The sequence below is a fragment of the Amblyomma mixtum genome, chromosome 3 (assembly GCF_055824585.1).
Source record: "Amblyomma mixtum isolate Tamu chromosome 3, ASM5582458v1, whole genome shotgun sequence".
Classification (NCBI taxonomy): Eukaryota; Metazoa; Arthropoda; class Arachnida; order Ixodida; family Ixodidae; genus Amblyomma; species Amblyomma mixtum.
The window spans coordinates 153,678,445-153,699,785 of record NC_143014.1 but is presented as its reverse complement, the minus strand read 5'-3'; the positions used below and the strand labels follow the sequence as shown (position 1 = coordinate 153,699,785).

The 21,341-nt window shown below is 44.1% G+C and overlaps 1 protein-coding gene across 12 annotated transcripts in view; it reads left to right on the top strand.

Annotated features, from left to right (window-relative positions):
- Positions 1–21,341, top strand: part of Usp20-33 (Ubiquitin specific protease 20/33) — a 73,414-nt gene that overhangs the window by 17,420 nt on the left and 34,653 nt on the right. For 7 of the 12 annotated variants that reach the window (XM_089581583.1, XM_089581580.1, XM_089581581.1 and 4 more), the window contains 6 exons: positions 55–246; positions 3,812–4,002; positions 7,660–7,695; positions 13,482–13,505; positions 15,234–15,384; positions 18,595–18,709. In XM_089581583.1, the coding sequence (XP_089437709.1) occupies positions 55–246; positions 3,812–4,002; positions 7,660–7,695; positions 13,482–13,505; positions 15,234–15,384; positions 18,595–18,709 (709 nt within the window). The remainder of the gene's footprint in view (positions 1–54; positions 247–3,811; positions 4,003–7,659; positions 7,696–13,481; positions 13,506–15,233; positions 15,385–18,594; positions 18,710–21,341) is intronic. The other 5 variants (XM_089581589.1, XM_089581588.1, XM_089581584.1 and 2 more) reach the window with 4 other exon arrangements.

Here is a 21,341-nt window from a genome sequence, read left to right as displayed (position 1 = left end):
TACTGAAAGCTGAGCAGTCGCAACTTCTGTTGCATTGTGCTTTACTACATCCAGCAGGAAGGTATCCGGTTGATGGTGGAAGAAAAGGCTGGTGGTGACTGGCCCACCCTGGATTCTTCTGCCCCTGGAGGGAGTAAGGGCCATCGGGCGCGCAAGATGGCTGCTGCTCATCGCCTCTGCAGTATTGTCTCCGACGTCTTCGATGGCCGCATCCTGAGCTCAGTACAGTGCCTCACATGCGACACTGTAAGTGTGGTGCTTGGCTTGTGCACCTGCCTTATATTACAGCTTATAAGCTGACCTTTGAAGGAGTTTCACCTATACCCAGAGCTGGCCTATTTGCAGTGCCTAAGGCAGTTTTGGCCGAGCTGTGGATAGTACAAGACCCACACCGGTACACGTTGTGGCCAGGGTGCATGGAGCTCCATGTCCCAAGAATAAAAGTCGTTAATATGTATGCGGATCGGTTTCGCTATTGAAATGCACAAGTGCATGCTGTTTGCCTGGCTCACTTATGCTGATATAGTAACTTTTGTGGCCGTGCGGTGGGTAGCATGAAAACAAACTACCGGCAGCCTTCAGAGCGTGCGTCACACCATAATCCCAGACTATAAGACTGTTGGCTGTGCTAGTCATCCAGGCTCGTACGCGACTGTGGCAGGCAGGAATGTGCACCATGGTCAACAGAGCATGCATACCATACCATATCATACTAGATTGTTAAAGGGACCCTGAATTGATTTTGATGGTCTTAATCTTGTGCAGCAGAACTGTACAGGGGGTGTTTGTTGTATTTGAGTCAAATTTAAAAGCTCTTCATGGACCTGTAGTTTACGAGTAGAGTAATTTAAAAAATTTTGAGAGGACACATTTAAGGGTATGACACGATAGCGGAGTGGGTTAGGCTTTCCATTCTGAGCAGTTTGACACCTTTGAATGCATTTTTCAATTGTTTTAATTGATTAATTGATCAATTACACTCTAAATTTTCTTAATCTCAGTCTTCATATATGGCGCCCCGGATCAACTCCACTACCAGAAGCAAAGATACAAAAGGCAAAAACTTTCAATGTCTCACCATGTGATTGCCGTGTGTCAGCATTGCTCTTCTCCGCGGTTGTCCCCTAGCAACCAGCGGATTCTACCTGGGAGTCCATGAAGCTGCATGTGCTTTTGCACTGGGTTGGCTACGCTCGCTCGGTAGTCTCTTATCATATTGTTTTGGCAGTGCCATAAACTAGAGGAGGCGCTGGTTTTGGATTTCAGCGTCTGTCCTTATAGACCAACCCTCCTTTAATAAGTTCAAAAGGGCGCATTGTTGCGGCAGCCAGAAGCAGAAGACACTGATGGCCAAGAATGGAAATAATACTATCGCCAAAAGTGTCATGGATGCCAAGCTCCACTGGCTGAGCGTGTGCGGAAAGTGGCTTGCTCGTTGGATGCTGTGGATGTGCAATGCAGTTCTTCGTGCACTAGCAGGCAACAGCCAATTGCAGCCAGCTGAAAAGCATGCCATGGAAGCAGAGGCCAAACACTGTTTAAAAGAGACGCTAAGGACTGCTACTGATGTGCCATCAGGAGAAATATATGTGGTGGTCAACTTTGAGTGCGTTTTTCTCGGTGTTGTTTTCCTCTCTTGTTCCTCATTTTGTGCATCAAATTTCTTTGCGACAATTTCGTTTATTTTGATGGCATTTGTTTATTGTAACTCCTACAACCATACTGCCAGTCGAGACAATCTTTGTTTTTCAATTCTGTGACTTGTGAATTTTTTGCACGAAATTTTCTTTGCAAGAATTGAAGACTGTAAATTTGTGTTCTGCTGAAAAAAAAAATGGTGGTTGATTTGCATAGTTAGGCCAAATGCGAATTAGGTGTTTTCCCTTCGCTTCCGGTGTTCAGATCCAGTGTTCAGGGATGGCAGTTGTTCGGAAAGTGATAAGAGGTTGATATTAATATATGCGAGATTGGTCATTCTCTACATGCATAGATCCCTGGGAGTCTTCCTATATCTCCTGGCACGGTGGTGCAGCGGTCAAGTGATGCGCCACTGCACTTCTGGGGCAGGTGCTGCCATAGGTGGGACTTGGGTTGTTTGGGTTGGGTTGCAACCCAGGTTGCTCTTCAGGAGCAGCCTGTCACGATTAAACTGAGCTGCCACCTGACACACTGGGAAGGCTGATCACCTGCCCACCACTTGGTGGACAAAAATTTTCAGTTTTCAGTTTGGAGAAGGAAACTTTATACAAGGAATTTATAGTTCACAGAACAGGAAAACCAAGATGTTTTGACCCGCAGTATGGTTTTAGGAGTGCAACAAAACAAATGCAGTCAAAATAAACGAAATAACTGCAAAGAAATTTGCACAAAATGAGCAGTAAGCGAGAAAAACAGTATTGAGAAAAAGGCATTCAAAGTTGACCACCACATTTATTTCTTCTCATGGCGCATCAGTTGCAGTTTTTAGTGTCTTTTTGATGCAGTGTTTTTTGGCTGCCTCTTTCTGTGCATGGCGTGCTTTTCAGCTGGTTGTAATTGGCTGTTGCATTCTAGCAGCAGTGCATGAAGAACTCTGTTGCAAATCCATAGCGTCCTACCGAGCAAGCCATTTTCTGCACATGCGTAGCTAGTGTAGTTTGAAGAGCTTGGATGCACATCCATGATGCCCTCCATGATAAATTCACTCGCAGCAGCCTGCAGAGAACTCTTCTTACCATTTTTGGCCATTGGTAACTTTTGCTTGCAGCTACTGTAACAGTGCATCATTTTCTATGATTGCTGAAGTCTAAACCCAAAACCAGCGCTTCCTCTCTTTTATGGTGCTGCCAAAACACTATAATCTGAGATGATTGAACAAATGCAGCTGACCGATCGCAAGAGCAGACGCTGCTTCATATATCCCCTCATAGAATTCACCGGTTGCTAGGGGCAACCACATAGAAGACCGATGCTAATGCATGACAGTCACATGTAAGACCTTGAAACTTTTGGTTTTTGTGTCATTGCATCTGGAGGTGGGGTCGATCTGGAGCACCAAATTTGAAGGCAAGGAAACAAGCTTTTCGCCGAGTTCAAGAAGTTGCTGATCGATTGCGGTGCCGCTAAGACACCAAGGTTAAAAAAAAAACTTTCTACCCGTTCAAGATATACAGCATGCATCACTGCGGTTGGTAAAGCAAATTTTTTTTTTTTTTGGTACTTCCAGATAGGTTTCCACTAAGAAACTTCGTGACAGCATAGAAGACAAGTCGTACAAATTTGTGGTCTTTTTTCGTGATTTTAAAGCCACATCTCCCTTCAACGGATTAATAGAGGAGAGGTGGTTAGCTTCTGCTCATAGTTTTACACTTCGGCTGTCAATCCTAAGGTCGCGGGATCAGATCCCAGCCTTGACGGCTGCATTTTGGTTGAGGTAAAATGCAATAACACCTGTGTGCTGCGTGATGCCAGTGAGCCTTAAAAGAACCTTAAGTGGTTGAATGTTAATCTGGATCCCTCGACTATGGCGTTCATCATAACTCATATGCAGCTGCTGCTACTACTACTTAGAAAGTTGCACTCTGTAGACTCTCTCCTTTTATTTTTTCCCTGATTTCAGCGTGTGCTTGGCCTGGGTTAGGACATTAGTGAAAGTCAGCTGTCCAGACCACATATTTGCACTTATTTCAGTTTTTATTTTCTGTTTTACTTTTGGGTCATAAATGTGTGGTAGCGTGTGCATTTTTGTGTGGTTGAGTGGGCACTTTGAAGTGAAGTCCATACAGCAGTGCGTCAAGAGTGGCTGGCGAGTGAGCAGTGACCCTGTCCACAGGTGTCAACGACGCGAGAGACATTCCAGGACCTGTCGCTGCCCATCCCAAGTCGGGACCATCTGGCCGTGCTGCACGCAGCGCAGGGCAGCAGCACCTCTGGTGTTCCAGGGACCCACACACGGGGCACCCTGGAGCCCCAGCAGGGCTGGCTGTCTTGGATTCTTGGGCGCATGTTTTCCTGGGTTTTTGGGCAAGTATTCTTACGTCTCTTGTAATGAACACACCCAGCTGCATGTCTGCTTAATGCCATGAATGGAGGGTTCCTTTGTTGAAACAGTGAAGGTCAGCTGAACATTGCTTTTATGAGGCTTATTGTGCAGATTTCTGAAATGGCACTGGAGCAAGGCTGTTAACAAACATGCAACATGGGCAGTGACTGACAACTGACAAGTTTGTTTGCGTAAAACAAAATGCGACATACAGAGAGGAAAACCCAAAACCACACCAGGCTCTTGAAAGTACTGGAATGTCTACTGCAGAGTGTTGTTCTAAAGATTATCCCAGCGCGAAAAAAAAAAAAAAAAGGTGGTAAATGGTGCAGCGGTCACCCTCTTAGTCTGTTCTTGTATTCTCTATTCTCTCTGCTGCATTTTGTGGCTTGTAAAGTAGAAATTGCCATACCACATCCTAGTACTTAACAGTATTACGGTGTTGAAACATGCATTGTCCTAGTATTTGGAGCATGACAGTGCAGAAGGTTGGGCGAGTTGGTGGCAGACCATCGTAAAACAGCGCAACCAAGACAAGGGCACAAGACCTGCATGCTGTACATATGACACCACACCAACTACAGTAGGCTACAACTCTTAAGAATGCAGCAGCAAATGCCCCTCAAAGGAGATCCTCCAGCCAATGGCATTGACCGATTGTCATGACAGTACTGTCAATCCTGTTAATCCATGGTTAATCTACTTGCACCTGCTAGCCCCCGTGGGATGTCACAGTAGCAATGCAACGGGATTAACTTTGGAGTCGTGGCATTGACAGTCAGCTGACAACATTGGTTCTCCAGGAGGGCTTCCTTTGACGGGCGTTTGCTGCTGCGTTCTTGAGTTGTATCAGGCAGCAGATGACTTTTGAAACAGCTTGATGAAGGGCAGATTGGAGGCGAACAAAGCAGGTTGGACATGTGCTCTCCCATCAGCTTTAATCCAAATAGCTGAACTTCAAACCCTTGTAACTTTCTTGTACATCATTTTTCTTCCTTCTGCTTCTCATAGCCCAGCTTTTTGCACCAGCCTTCTTGTCTCTGTGATGTGCCAAGCTTATCTTTTCATTTCGGTTTCCTTTCCTTTTTTCTTTTTTGCTGCCTCTGTTATCTGCGGGGCAACTGCTGTAGAGATGGTGTAGTATCATCCTTTCTTGCGTGCTTTTGGGTCTTCCTTTCCATCTGCTATATTTTTCAGCGCACAAAATAAACCTATTGGCACTTTTTAAGGGACCCCCTCGTTTTGAAGACTTGGCGTAGATGCTGTGCTTCTATGGCACATAGCTATGCTGAGAGCTCAAGTTCGTAAGGTTGAAGGCCATGGCGGCTGCATTTTGATAGAGGTGAAATACCATAACGTCCGTGTTCTGTGTGATTCCAGTTGACTTTTAAAGATCCTTGAGTGGAGCCCTCCACTACAGCATCTCTTACAGTCCATGTGGAGCTTTTGGATGTTAAACCTCACATACCTTACCGTATTATTTTTGAAGCCCGGCAATAGCAATGTTTTCTGAAAAGTTTTCTATACAACTTTTTTTACTGTAGACTCCTGTCAGACATCAGGGAACAGTTGGAGGGGCTGATGCTAAATGCGAAAAATGGCACGTTCTCTTGAATTCCTAGTGCAGTGCAAATGTGCTGTACTGTTTGAAGCAGTGAAAATACGATAAGAATAGGAGATTGCAGACCCTCGTTAAACATTGAAGGTTGGGGCATGGGCGTGTAGTCAAAAGAGGTGTGTACTTTTGGATTCTTGTGTTGTGCAATAAAATTAGCATGCTGTACTGAGCAGATCAAAGCAGCACACTGGCAGGACACCATAGGGTGACCAAAGGCATGCCAGGTGTGCCAGACTAGGGTTTGTGGTGCTTGCTTGCTGTAGGGCTGGGGAATAGAAAAGCCAAACGCAGTCAAAACTGGATATTGTCAAGTCAGGTGTTTTGATTGATTGGCATGTCCCTTTGAAAATTTTATGCAAGTGTGCAGGCGTCTTCGCGCCTGTAGCAAATTCCCAGTGGTGGTCAGTACATACAATATGCCGGACAACACGTCGTGCAGTGCTCCCAACTGAAACAGTTTTTCTCAGAACAATTACCTATTGCCTGTCACTGTCCCCTTTCATGAGGGAAGATTTGCTTGGAAGGGCGCCAGTCATATTGTTCACGTAACTTTGAGCTGATCTTTACCAAAATTTAGCCATTTGAAAGCATCAAAAGGAACTGACAAGAGGCTGCAGGAGTGCAAGGAACAGCTGGAAGACAGATCACAGGCAACCACAGGCAGAACAGTGATCACAGGCAGAACAGTGATCTGTGACCAACATACCCAGCAGGTTCATCTTGCTCTAGCTCGTGCGTGCTGAGGCCAGAAGCTTTCTAAACTCACCCCTTCATTGCTGGCTATCTAGGCAATTGCAGTATTAATGTGGTGATGAGTAATTGAAGACCTCTTTCAGCTGCACTAAGCCTGCTGACCACTGGTGCTGATTGCGCGCATGTACAGTAGAGTCCCTTTATAGTAAACTCGCTTGGACCATTAGCGATTTTTACTATATCGGTGCCTTTACTGTCACTTCTGAATGTGTTGTTAATGATGCAGTGGCTTCAAGGATGGGGTCTGGTAATTTGAACATTGTTTGGTTCAGGAAAGAAACACACGGAGGCGCTTTATTGCTTTAATTATTGCATAATTCTGTACTATAGTTCCATTCTGCCATCCTCAGGTGCAGGATGAACTGCTTCACACATTTCATCTGTCAGAGCTCCTGATGTTGTCATTGCACTATCAAACCACACCAGTTTCTGATTGATTCCTTCAGTTGAAGCCTTGAAGGCATGCATACTAAATAGATGTCCTTTAATAAGACAATTTTTAAGGGTAAACAGAAGGAAATGTATGGGAGTTCGGATAGGGTAGCAGTTTCACTTTACTGTACCGTTTTTTTTGTTTGTTTGTTTGTTTTTCATCTTACTGCATTTGGGTTTACTATAGTTGGGTTCTTCTGTAGTAGTAATCTACTTTCATTTTGTTAAGGTGCCCTCTTTTGGTGAGTAGGTAACCACGGGCTGAATTACGGAACGCTGTCAAACTGAAGGCAGTCTCAAAACAGTCTCAAAGCCTGAGTGTGGTCAGGACCGACGAATAAGAGCGTCCACCTTGTATGCGGGAGGTGCAAGGTGTGATCCCCAGTGTAAACGGGTACCCACTTGTTTGGAATGGGCACAAACTTTCCCCTGGCCTGCTGCTTGGCTTCTCTGGAGTGAAATGCTTGGAAAGGGGGTCGCACCTTGTGTAGTCAAACATCTTGCGCTATGGCACTCTTTGGCCAAGCTGCCCTTGCATCATTAAAATTTCGTTATCACCATTAGAAGTCGTGGGTAGCCGTGGTAGTGCCACAGCCGTTGGATGACCATCAAAGCATGCTGCACTACAGCATGCGGACGGTGTGCACAAAGTTGGTGCTTGCTGTTCGTGCCATATTCTTTCTTGCAGGGTTGTTAGTCTTTGCACCACAGGAATGCATTCTGTACGCATCTCTTTAGTCATACGTGCTCTGCTTTGTGTGTTCTTTGTTGGTGGGGCTGCCCTCCTTTCTTTGCTTGCAGTGTGCATGAAACTGTTAACTGTTGCTGTTAACAGGTTGCTTCCCCTCTGGCCTGCCCTCCACATTCCACGGTATTGACCTTACATTTATTTCATTTTGTTATTTTGCAAGACTTGCTTGCATTATATTTTGCTGAACAAAAAATATGCATAGGGTTTGAAAAATGTATTCTGTTCATGCATGGCTTGCTCGTGTGGGGCCAGTTCAGTTTAAATATAAATGGTTGCATTGATATGCAACATTTAGTAGTTTACTTTCATTCTGTCTGGAAACGTACCGTGTGTGTCATGTAAATATTGCTTGTTCTATTCATGCTTCTAAAGAACATCTTTTATGTTCCTTAAAGTAGAAGTGTGTTTAGTGTGCCTCTGCTGGTAACAGAAAAAAAAAAATTGCGCAATTCAGGACAGCTTTTAAGTAGGGGTGTGTAAATATTGAGATTTTCAAATACGATTATGAAGAAAGAGTGTAGTCATATATCGAATCTAATATCTGTTCTGCACGAAAAAAGAATATAAGAAAAAGATAAATAGCCAAATGCTGTTGTCCCCTTACTTGTTTCGAAATAGTGTGTGGTCTTTGCAACCAAAATAAATAAAACTAGGCTGAGTCAGCGCCATACTAAAAAAATGCAGCACGCACAGAAACACTGTGTGACTGGACAACATAACAGTATGCAGTCTGTAATGTGGTCATGCAAAGTAAATGACAAAGTGAAATGCATGAATGATTCTTGACTGGCAACTAAAAGGCACTGGAAGAAATGCCTGAAATATCCGAAGGTCAAACCCAAGCTACAAAATGCCCCACCCCCGGAAAAGAGAAAAAAGAAAACTGCTGAAAATGCAGAAGTGGGATGAAGCCCAGTGAGAAAGCGTAATCGCGAAAAGACAGCGACAAGCACGCAATTTTCGCATGCTGGAAGAACAGCATGGATGTCAGTGAGGGGAACGCACATTGAAAGCAAAAAAAAAATGACCCAGGACGTACCACTCTGTCATTTCTTTCAGTCACTAATGTGCAGTCCTTAGCTGCCGCTGGCTGGCGAGGGAGCACAGAAACTAACTGCATGCTCAGTCACAGCCTAGCATGGCCACACCTGCTGTTACAAACGCATCAGAGGTGCATGGGCTGCAGTGCACTATGCAATTCTGTCTGGAAACATTCCGTGTGTGTCATGTAAATATTGCTTGTTCTATTCATGCTTCTGAAGAACATATTTTATGTTCCTTAAAGTACAAGTGTGTTTAGTGTGCCTCTGCTGGTAACAGAAAAAAAAAAATTGCGCAATTCAGGACAGCTTTTAAGTAGGGGTGTGTAAATATTGAAATTTTCAAATACGATTGTGAAGAAAGAGTGCCGTCATATATCGAATCTAATATCTGTTCTGTACGAAAAAAGAATATAAGAAAAAGATAAATAGCCAAATGCTGTTGTCCTTACTTGTTTCAAAATAGTGCGTGGTCTTTGCAACCAAAATAAATGAAACTAGGCTGAGTCAGCGCCATACTAAAAAAATGCAGCATGCACAGAAACACTGTGTGACTGGACAACATAACAGTATGCAGTCTGTAATGTGGTCAAGGAAAATAAATGACAAAGTGAAATCCTTGAATGATTCTTGATTGGCAACTAAAAGTAACCTGATGGATAGCAAGACCTTATTAATTCAGACTTCAAGGTACTGGAAGAAATGCCTGAATTATCCGAAGGTCAAACCCAAGCTATAAAATGCCCCACCCCCGGAAAAGCGAAAAAAAAAAACTGCTGAAAATGCAGAAGTGGGTTGAAGCCCAGTGAGAAGGCTTAATCATGAAAAGACAGCGACAAGCACGCAATTTTCGCATGCTGAATGCTGGAGAACAGCGCATGCTGGAGAACAGCGTGGATGTCAGCGAGGGGAACGCACGTTGAAAGCAAAAAAAAAAAAAATGACTAAGGACGTACCACTCTGTCATTTCTTTCATTCACTAATGTGCAGTCCTTAGCTGCCATCACCGCTGGCTGGCGAGAGAGCACAGAAACTAACTGCATGGTCGGTCACAGCCAAGCATGGCCACATCTGCTGTTACAAATGCATCATAGGTGCATCGGCTGCAGTGCACAATCCAATACGCGGGATTTTGCTTGCTCTGCCTGTGACACCTCAACTCTGTCCCCTTTCGGGAGTCCATGCAAAATTTTGCAATTGGGCTTATGCACATATCGCAGTTGACCAAAACAAGTTGGCAGAGGTCATGTTAGAAGAGTTCTGAAGGCGTGGAAGAAGGAAAGCTTAGGAAATGCCCTCGCCATCCAAGCTGCATGACAAAGTGTGTGCCGGAAGTCATGTGTTGGCTAGGACTACTGGCAGTTTTTGTCCGATGGCGCGCAACCAGTAGTAACGTTGAGTGCGTTATCTGCGTCATCGGCGCGTCTTTCTGTTGCCGGTGGCCCGGCGCAATGGTAGAGTGCCATGCACAAGTGCACTGAGACAGCGTCCAACTAGCAAGGGGGAGCCCTCACATCTGGCTTCGAAAATGATATAACGGCCTCTCCTGAATTCTTTCCTTCCTCCATGTCTGGAGGCAACAGGGTGAGTGCCATGGGTGTGGGAGTTATGTAACGCATTATGGAAGGATCAAACAGAAAGCTGCGCACTTTCGCATTGTGACCGTTCGAAGCAAATGGTCGGCCATCTTGTTCTTCTCATGGGCAATGTAGGAAAGTCCACTTGAGGAATTTCGCACAAAGTCGAAGCCTGGCAGTGTCCAAATGTGACCGGTCCACACAATAAAGGATAGAGAAGTGAGCAGAAAGGACACCTTTCACGGTTTTCCTGGCACTTTAAAGTCAGTCTTCACATAATCTTCCCAGATATTGTGGTTTTGCTGCAGTCAGATTTGTGATAGTCAGAGAGATTCGACTGCTGTCAAAGATTCTGAGATTTTCGAATGTTAGGAAGTTAGCCCTCTTATAACGGCCGCAGTTATAGCGAACGCTCGCTTATTACAAACAAGGAAGGCGCTACCGTCAAAATATGCATTAGGGCTATGGCACTGTATCTCAGATAAAACGAACAACCATGACCACACCAACCGGTAAAAGAAACGAATAGGTGCCATAAACTTGCCCCCGCAGTTGAAAAAGCCGCACTTCCCACCAGTGCGATGGCGAAAGCACGTCTCCGAGTTCCCGTGTCAAATTAGGTGCGCCGACCCCCCTCCCCCCCAAAAAAAGAAAAAAAGCAGCGGAATTGAAACTGCAGTTGACCGCCGGCTACGCACACCCCTACAGGTTACAAGTTTCAGTGTGTGTGCTGGCTGGGCAAAGCCTATTAAATGGACGTTGAAGCATATTGTAATGAAGACTTGCCACAGTCGCACTGGCACAGCAGAGAAGACTGCACAAGATGGCTGACTCACCCACAGGCCAACTTTGTCCTCGTCATCTGCTCTCATTCATGAGCACGCGGCAGTATGGTAAGCATGAGAGCGGCAACTTCGAAACTGAAACTACTGCGCACGGCAGTGATCAGCCGATGACAGCGATGTGAGAAGTTTGAATACCTGTCAAGAGGCATGCCTTGCTGGTCCACTTGGACACACGTCGAGTGTGTCACCTGCCCAATCGTAACTCCGCCTTCGGCGCAGCTGCCGCATGCAGCAAAGTGTAGATGGCAGTCTGCGTCGCACTATTGTATAGCGGTGGGGCAGTGCGCACCAATCAATGAGAACTGAAGTCATACTGCAGTCGATGGTTTTCGAGTAAAGTGCTAGTTCCCACCTGACTTGTAGGTCTGTGCGGCTCTACTTCTGTGCGAAGGTTGCTTCAAGAACGGAGTAGCTGCGACAAGATATCACTTTACTTGGAGTCCAGTGCACTGCTCAAGCACAATTTACACAAGGGTAATGCATACTGTGTTTACATTCTGCGCACACATACGCTGCGGGAGGTTTACCACTGCATCCTTACAACGTTGTCTATTATCGAAGACTAGGATGTTTGCATAACACCAGCTGCCATGAATGCCTCAACTGCTGTTGGTATTATCACATCCCTGAAGAAGCTCATCCACAGCAGGGGTCTCAGCCAGGGGCACATGACTGCGCTGAAGAACTTGGAAAGAGGCTTAATTAAATCTTCTTTGAAGGAACAAACATGCACATTGGGCTTTTTTAAAGAATTAAACACCACTTTTGTTTATTTTTTGGCTGTAGTAGGGTGAGTCCATTTATTACGAACTTCAGATATAACGAACGGAATCCGCATAACCATCAGGTTCGTTATAAGTGGCCTCGACTGTATCAGTTCCTCAAATCAAATATGAACTGAATAAGAAACATATTGTATTCGTATTCGAAAATTCAAATATTCACACACCCTTATTTTTAAGGTAAGCCTTTAGGTTTTCATTGTTGTGACTACATTGCAACTACATCTTAGCTGCTGGTTGGTGACATTGTGGTTCTAACCCTTTCGCTGCCACCCCTGAGATAATGCAGGCGCATTCTTGCCTACCCCTTGCTGCTTCCATATAAATAGTTGTTGGAAAAATAGTTGTGGGCAAGTCATACCATCTGTACAGGAACCTTTAACAGAAAGGCTCGGCAGGTTTGTGGTCTGTTTAGTGCAGAATATAATTTATGAATTTGTGGCAAATTTGATGGAATGGCAAGATTTTGTTAATTGATGTGGCATGAAATGTCCACTGCAGCGTCACACAAAAAATGCAGCAATGTGTGTCCGGGTGTCTAAATTAATTCAGAATTGAAGGGGTTAAAGACTCGACTGCACATATCTGAAACTTGTGCTTATTTGCCCTATTTTTTTCTAGTTCTAGGCTACATGGCATTAATGCTTTACGTGACTACTGTATAAACGCATGTAAGGACTGCACCCTGCTTTCCCGAAGGAATATTTAAAAAAAGAAAAGATTCTTGTAAAGGCCACACCCAGCCTTTCCACAACCCGCGCGGGAATAGCCTTCCAAATGTGGTCACACGGGAGCTTCCAGGGGCCGCCCACGGAGTGTGCGAGGCCATGGTCATCATCATCATCATGAATTTTTTTCCTCCTCTGCGAACTTCTGTTATCCATTTTAGCGTGAGCACCACTAGCACCAGCTTTTTTTGGCTGTCACCCACACGTATTTTGTGGCTTTCGTTTGCCATTTGCCGGTTTTTTTTTTTTCATGAACTACCTCTGAGCATGGGAATTTTAGTATGACAGGCAAGCACCATAATAGTTATACGGCTGGCTTTAAATTGAAGTTCGCTCTCGAGAATGGCAAGTGTGCAGCGGCAGAAAATTCGATATGGATGAGAAGTGTGTTCGACAATGGTGCAACCAAAAGGATGCATTGAGGAACACAAGCTGCAGAAAGTTCGCTCTCTGAGGCAAGCTGTGCAAGCTTCCTGAATTGAAAGAAGAGCTGCTCTGCTATGTGATAGAAGTGCGGAACAACGGCTACGTATTAACAACAGATGTGCTGCACGTGAAGGCACAAGCCTTGTCATGTGCAAAAAGCTTACTGCACGAGAACTTCAAATTGCCAGCTGGGCACATTGGTGCATTGTTTTTACTTGAAAAGAAATTAAAAATTTCGCACATCACATACTTAGGCCGTACGCCGAAAATTGGCCTCAAATCAGGGAAAAAAAGAGTGCGGCTTTTACACGTGTTTATACGATATTTGTTAAACCCTGTCATCAATGGGTACCTGCCATTAGCACAAATATGTTCTTTTGCTGTTGTAAAAGTGACAACGCTTGCCAAGTTTGACAGTCTTGGTGTAGTCTGCCCAATGCTTAGCTTATCTCTTAAGCCTCTTTGGGAGAATATAATTTTGACATCTTTGATTTTTCTGTGTGTGCAGCATCAAGAAAGAAGTTGGAAAACTGTAAGTAGGGACCCTTTGCAAACCTTTCCAAGTTGGCTTTCCTGCACATTGGTTACCCCTTTGTTTGGGCAGTGTGCCTATGTTGTGATGGCAGTAGATGAAGTGCCACAAGCCACTGCACAGCTGGTGCATGCAGGGGCCACGCACAGTTCCGCTTTGGACTGAAATATACCTGGATTGCATATAATTTATGCCTAAAGAGTGGACTGCAACACCAAGACGAAGGGGTTGGTCTGTGCAGAACAGCTGGCTTAGGAGCGTTGCAAGAGGTCTATCACCATTGCAGCAACCGCATGTGATATGTGTGTTGTGCATTGCTGGGAGTTATCAACATGTTGATAACGCATCATTTATTAACCTCATATCTTTACTAACACGCATGTCATTGAGCACATTAGGCATGCCACTTTTATGGCAAGCATCCGAGTTTGAATGCTTTTTGAGTTTTTATTATGACCAGTTAGTTGAAGACTGCAGTCATTGACGATGCAAGAAGGAATCTGTTTTCTCCCATCTTATATTCCTCTTCTTGATTTTTCCTGTCATAATCAACTAAGCGCAACCTGTGCATGATTTTTAACTTTCTTGAATGCACTCCTAAAGCATTGAAGAGTTTATTATTGCAATTGTACTCATGTTTTGAACACAAAACTTCATTGAGAGAACTATTTACTTGAGCTATTTACTTCCGCTGTCTAGTCTGCTTTTGTTTCTTTTGTTGGTTTGTTTTTTCTCTCTTTGTGTAGCTGTCATTTTTATGCTCAGTATATTGAAATGTAATTGGGGTAGAAAGCAATGTTGCCCAAGCTTTGAAGTTCTATCCTGTACAGTCAGCCGCTGTCTTGCTTCTGGAATGCATGCGCCACCTGCATGCGTCAAGTTAAGGAAGGATCCCATGTGAACGACAAAGGCAGCAATGCGACCAACACTGTCATGTGCGTTAGTTAACCAGTGCAGCCCCAAATGAGCTATGGCTGTTGCCACACAGCACACTGTCAAAAGGTTTTATCAGAGGTTTCTTCAAAGGTTATGCATGTATTCGGTTGCGCCATTTTTGTACTTGAGTAATCCTCAATATCAGACAGTTTTGTGAAGGGCTTTCTCATAGATGCAGTGCTAATTTGATCACTCGCAAGCTTGCAGTAGTCAGCAGTTGTTTCAACATATTTAACATCAACTTCTCAAGTTTAATGGTTTCACAAGGATCAGGCGACAAATTGTTTGGCTCACCTAGTATTGTACATTTCCGTAGCCTATGTGTAATGTTGTCATGTGAAGTTATTGTAAGGAGCCAAGCAGAATTTTTTTTTTTCTTCAACTTGTCAAAGACACAAAGACAGAATAGTTTTCCTGGCTTTTAGTGAGCTTAGCACACCACTGCAAAGTGCATATTCAGACAGCCAGGATTTCATTCGCGTCACTTGGAACGTGCACTTTCGGCTTATAGGGGACTGAGTGTAAGGCAAGCAGTGACAGCTGATCTGCTTGCACAATGGGCCAGATTGTTGCTGTCCCTTGTTCTACTCCACATGAAATTGCTCACATGGGACGCGGGGCATAGTCATTACGGTTCAGCCATCAGCTTGCAAAAACAAGTGTCCTTGCACTCATTCTCACTTATGAGCCTGCGCTGCTGCTGCACGTAATCACCTCCAGATAAAGCCTTTGCGTAGCATCTAGATTTTGCACTGTATTGCTGAAGGCTTGTTTATTGTCTTGTGTTTGCAGGTGGTTGTGGGGTCCTGGTGTTGCTCTACAAGATTGCTTATCTGCGTTCTTTTCTGCGGATGAGCTGAAGGGTGACAACATGTACAGCTGTGACAAGTGCTGCAAGCTTCGTAATGGCATAAAGTATTCACGGGTACTTCAGCTACCAGAGGTAAGTATTTTTTTTTTGCAAGGGCTTTATTTTTTTTTTGTGACTCAAAAGCTAATGTGTGCATTTTGTGGTTTTTTGCCGTGCTTATCTTTCTGTATACAGTGTGTATTGGCAGTGTATATGTTACTTTACAGTGAGGTTTTAAAGTATTGAATAGAAATTAAATAATAAGCTCTTGAAAATTTGATAGCATTCACCCCATTAGCCAGTGGGTGACACCAAGGTGACTTTGGGCCACATGTTACTGCACATGCAAAACACATGCTTACAGCAGTGCACAAGCCTTCTATGACAAACAGGCCAGAACCATTACAGGGCTTGCATGGATGAGTGGAGCCGAACTGCATGATGCAGGGGTGGAACTGCTGCACCATTTGCACCATTCTGCACCATAAGGATTTCTTTGCACCATCCTGCTCCGCAGAGGGCAAATTGCACCTTAAATAATTAACAGGCGCACATAGAGTGTCACCCATAACTAGCCTTTATGTCAAAACTAATTAGCCTCCCCTTGAATATAGGACTGTGCTAGGATGCGCCACCTCTGCTACTGCGCCTCCAAAACAGTGTTCTGTAAAAAACCGTGAGCAGTCGGGCTGTTGAACTGGAATTACTGGAAACACCTCCAGGTATGATGCACAAGCCCAACCCACTTCCCCATGATTCAGCTTCCCCACAGTGTGCAATTTAACATACTTTATAAGAAACAAACCCCACAGGAACACATCATACAAGAATACCTTGCACTGGAAGAGAATTATAGGAAATACAGTGCAATCCGCTTATACCGATATTGAGAAAAACTAGGAAAGCCGAACATTATTACTGATTATCATTATATCTGGACTGGAAAAAAAGATTAAAAAAGCAAAAAGAATGCCCACTTATTCTCCCATGCATGTAGCCACTGCCCCTGGGGCTCCTGTCGAAGGCACACAGTGTCTTGGAGCTCTGCCAAGCTTGCCAAGGGAGCCCCACCAAAGCTCCCATCTAAAGATAAACACTCCGTGATATCATTGGCACACAGCATCATGGCGCACTGCCAAGGTCTGCGCTGTGGACAGCACAAAACAGGAACTCATTAAGAAAAGCTAATTCTCAAGGTCAAAAGTGGAGGGTGGGTTCAGAGATACCACCTTGCGCTTAGTCCCCTCCATTTTTACCCAGTTCTTGAACACACAAATAGGCGGAACCAGTGGAAACTTGGAAACTGCGTTTGTGTGATGAAGCGTTGTGCTGCAAAGAAAAAAAAAAGGAATATCTTCGTAGTCATGTGACAACAAGCAATTTTGATTTCGAACGCTGTGCAAACATGTCACCTGCATAGCTCCTGCCCGTTGACGATGGTATAAAAGCCTTTTGCCAAAGTGTAGACGACATATGTAATAGTCTGTCAAGCTTGATAGTATCTTTTGTCTCATGCAGCTATTGAGGAGATTGCTGGCATTATGGAATAGTTGCAGCGAGGGTTGTACCTGTGTGAACTTTGTGAGGGCACATATGTATTATGGTGCTCATGCTGTGAACTCACTTCAGTGGCTGTGCATGCTGTGAACATATGAGCTGACCTATACTATCTTCCAAAATGCAGTGTATACTATTTCAAAGATAAAAAACCGTGCTTCAGGGGCACCCAACTTGCTCCAAATTCTGTTTTCCTGCTCCCGTGGTTGCACCAAGCCACAGTTCACCAGCTCCACCCTTGATGATGTAGTTGTTGAGAACAGCTCCTACTGCAGCGTATTTGATCATAGAGTGGAAGTTTCTATTCGCTACTGAAATCGAAAGGCTAAGGGGGATGAGAAGCCATAGTATTGAGCAGCCATGCAAATCTTATCAAATCTGTGTGCACTCGCAGTGCAAGCAGTCTTGATCGGGATCACAACATGCGCATGTCACAAGTCACAACCATTTGCATGCAGTCGCAATGCATTTCTAACCCCTGCTCCCCCTTTTTTTTTATTCTTCCACATGTGCTTCATTGAGAATTGTCGTGCTATGCAGGGACACCAGTCTGTAAAGCACAGCTCATGAAGGTTGGCAGCCCTGAGGGTGCAGCTGAAAATAGAAAAAAAAAATGCCAATTTGCAAGTCAGTAGACGAGAACAGCTGATCTGGGCATGGCCAGATGGGCTGGATGCATTTGGCTATGCCTACATCAGCTGTTCTCGTTCACTGTTTTGCAGGCTGGGATTTTTTTTTTTTTTCTAATTTATTAATTGCATCATCAGGGCCGCTAGCCTCCATAAGCTTTGCTTTACAGAAAACAGCTTTTTTTTGGCTCAGTCAAATGTGTCTAGACCATTTGGCTGTGCCTGAAAAGGGGGAATTGAGAGTTCAGCAGCCCTCTGCATGTTTGTCTCACTCATCCAGCCTTCGGCATGAGTTAACTCTGCTTCTCACCACCGCTGCCTTGCCTAGCATTTTTCCTCCATTCATGGCTACGTTTTCATGACGCCCTGGGTGGATACACATCCGCATCACTCATGCTGCTTCAAGATCTTCTAGTCAGCCATGATTAGAGCACTTGCTCCAAATGCGAGCTTTCAAAAAACCGCATTTGCCCTACCTAAACATACCTAAAACTATAATAGATGCGCAGTCTTTGTCAAAAGTATACAGCTCAAGGGGTGTGCTTCTGAGCCCTTCAGTGCAGCTCCTCTTGCATTCTCAGGGGCCCTAATCTCCCGAAAGCTGGAAGAATTTAAGTCCTCAACCCTCCCAAGCTTAGAACTGTCAGATGTGTTTGAGAGCCCCGTTACATTGCTTGGAAGCGAACCACTTGGGCTGTATATTTTTCCGACAAAGACTGTGCGTACTGTCCACATCGGGATTTGGAAACAGGACTATATGAGTGGCAAATGAACTGCTTGACTGTGCATCAAAGTGGGGCCAGCTAAAACTGATAACTGTTAAGTATGTGCAGCTGTCATTTCCTGAATGGCATTTGGTAAACCTTTTAAGTTCCTGTAAATTTCTTGGTATTGAATATTTGATCTTCATTTTGAAAGCTCTTGTTCAGTATTAATGTACTCCTAATTTTAAATAAGTTTCAAAAGTTGTCTGGTCTTTGTAAATATGAAGTGCTGAATTGCCTTGAGACAAGTCTCCTTGCAAGCAGATCCATCATTCCCTTGCACTTTGCTGAGTAGTGAGCAATGCCCTGATATCCTTTCATGTGTACTGAGTGAGGCATGTATGATTATGCAGGTGCTGTGTATTCATCTAAAGCGATTTCGGCATGAGGTGATGTTCTCAAGCAAGATCAGCAGTTATGTCTCCTTTCCACTGGAGGGCCTTGACATGGCACCGTTCTTGCATACTGGTGAGTAACAGCTGGCCTCTTGAAGTGACAAGATTTTTACTCATTCCTCGCAGAATTCTCATGCATTTTTGCACTTTTACTGCTCTAGTTGAAAGGTTGACTTTGCCTTTCTATGCCAGGGGCTTGTCGCATGCCTTGTATATTTTTTCTGCTGTAAACGGTCAGTATACAGTAGACTCCCATAAGGACGAACTCAGTTAAAATGAATTCTTGTGTATTGTGGCCAATGAGACAAAATTTTATTGATTTCTCATGGACTCAGTGTAAAAAAAAAGTCAGCTTGAGACAAACCACGTTAGATGTTTCTAGGTCAAGGCAAGCTTTCGCACCAACAGCAGACAATGCTGACACTGTGCAGTGGTACTCGCAGAGCATCCACACAGTTCTCTCGAAGCAAGGAATAAAGAAAAAAAGATAAAAGAATACTTCCCTGCACCTTCATGACTGCCTGAATGGAGTGCAGCAGGTGATGTGCATGCTGGCCATATACCATATGTATTTACTCAAATATAATGTTCCCATGATTGTTACATGAGGGTCGACTTAGTGGGCACAAAACAGGGAGCAAAAAAGCGCACAAGTGTAATGCAAGGGTTGCTTTCACAGGTGTGAAACAGCAAAAGAATGTCCAGAAATGTAATGCGAGCAATGTGGCTGCAGTAAACGGAAAGTTTGGTAGAAGTTTATAAACAAAAAATTGCTTTCCTGTGGCTTGTCTTCAGAGGAAGGCTAGGCCTTTCTTTTCTTCTTTTTTTTTTGAGAATTGAGGTCATTCAACGGTTCAAATGAATGACGCTTCGAGGTGAAGCATGCCAAGCAGTTCTGTGCCAGCATATAAAATAGTGACATAATTGCCTATTAAAGCATCAAGGATGTTCAGGCTTCTCCTCACTGCATTGGTAGAGTGCGGAGAAACTTGTGGTGACGTCATGGTTGTCAAAATTTCAAATTTGCACTGCCTTCACCCACATGATCCTATGTGTCATCTGATGCCTCCAGACAACACTTCATGGGCTTTACTTTAAGTGGCGTTAGTTTCTTTCTTCATGGAATCGTTTCTTTGTTGTAAACTCTGCACCATCATACATGACGTCGTGATTGCGACCCCCAACCAGAGCTGTGTACTGCAGGGAAGCCTGAATGCTTGCACGGCTTGATTCAGCAGTTATGTCACCATTTCAAACGCTAGCGCAAAAAGACTTTGCATTCTTTACCTGCAAGTTTCAAACATTCGAACCCTTCTAAAATCTAATCTAAAATCTAAATTTTGAAATCTCTTCAGTTGCCTTTTATCTCTTTCCTTACCGTGAAAAAAATGACCAACTTTAACTGATTTAATTAAAAATTGTCTTAAAAAAGTGCAAAATGCACTGCACATTGTTAGGCATCAAACTGTAGCTTATTGTTTATACTTCCGAATGAAAAAAATGCCATTGCTGTGTGCGCAAAACCTTTTGAAGAATTATTGGTTAAATATGCTGGTAACACAAAATACATTATACAAGCAAAACAAAAATGAACCACTGCACTGAGCCAGAAGTTTATCGCAAGATTGAAATATGCAAAACTCTGCACATGTTTAGCTACCATCCTTGTCATTTTCAGCTGCATATGTAATACAGTGCACTTTCCGTGACCTTTCAAGTTGGGGAATATGACTTCTTTTTACCACTAGAGAAAGCAGTTGCTTGAGGACGTGAAGTGGAGAGAGATCTGTAATGTGCTGCAAATTACACTTGTTCTGACTTCTGTTCTTGCTTTTCCTTTTCTCCATTGTTCTTTTCTTTTCAGTTGGTAGCAGCTGGGTTTTATGGGTGAAAAGGGCCGTGGCCTTTTTTGACATCATCATAATGAAAATTCTGCTGGTGCATTTGGTAAAATATTGCGGCAGTATGTTGCGAAGACCCTAAAGCACCAGACAAACCACTCTTATCATTTACAAGTCAAGTGCACTACATAAACTGTAATGTGAATGGTAAAACGAAACAAGTGCGAGCACGCGCTGATGTCCCCGGGCCACTGACATGGTCTCGGTATCGGAACTGAAATCTGATCATTTCACATCATTGTCTAGCTCACCACTGCTGCTGTAAACAAAAAAGACTGCATCAGAACCAACTAAAGTACTCGGTGTAGTCTTTGGCCTTTGAAGAGTGCGCAGCGAAACGGATGCCACGATCCTGGATTGGCGGACTACATCCAGTCAAAGTTTCATATTTCACGGTGCCTCCTTGTGTTAGTAAATGAAAAAAACAAAACTGGAACAATGAGTTGGTGTTATAGAAGCAAACTAGATGACGCAGCTTGTCCAGGAGCGCAGGCTTGAATTCTTGGCGGCAGGTTTAAAATGTCAGTCATGTATGTTTGACCGAGCGCCTGTGGCACAGCAGCGAAAGAGTTAAGGTGGGGGAAGCTGGTTTTTAAAAAAAAAAAGCTTTAAGTCACCTCAAAGGGCATCAATGTAGAAGAAAGTGGAGAATGCCTTTTGGTGTGCATTGCCAAGCTTTCAGTGTACCCAGAGTGGATTAACTTCTGCTAACGTGCAACATCAGTGGCGCTGTCTGTGTTCAGGGTGTCTGCTGAACTTTAATAGAAAGAAGTGGAGGCCATTGCACCTCTCATGTGCTGTTGC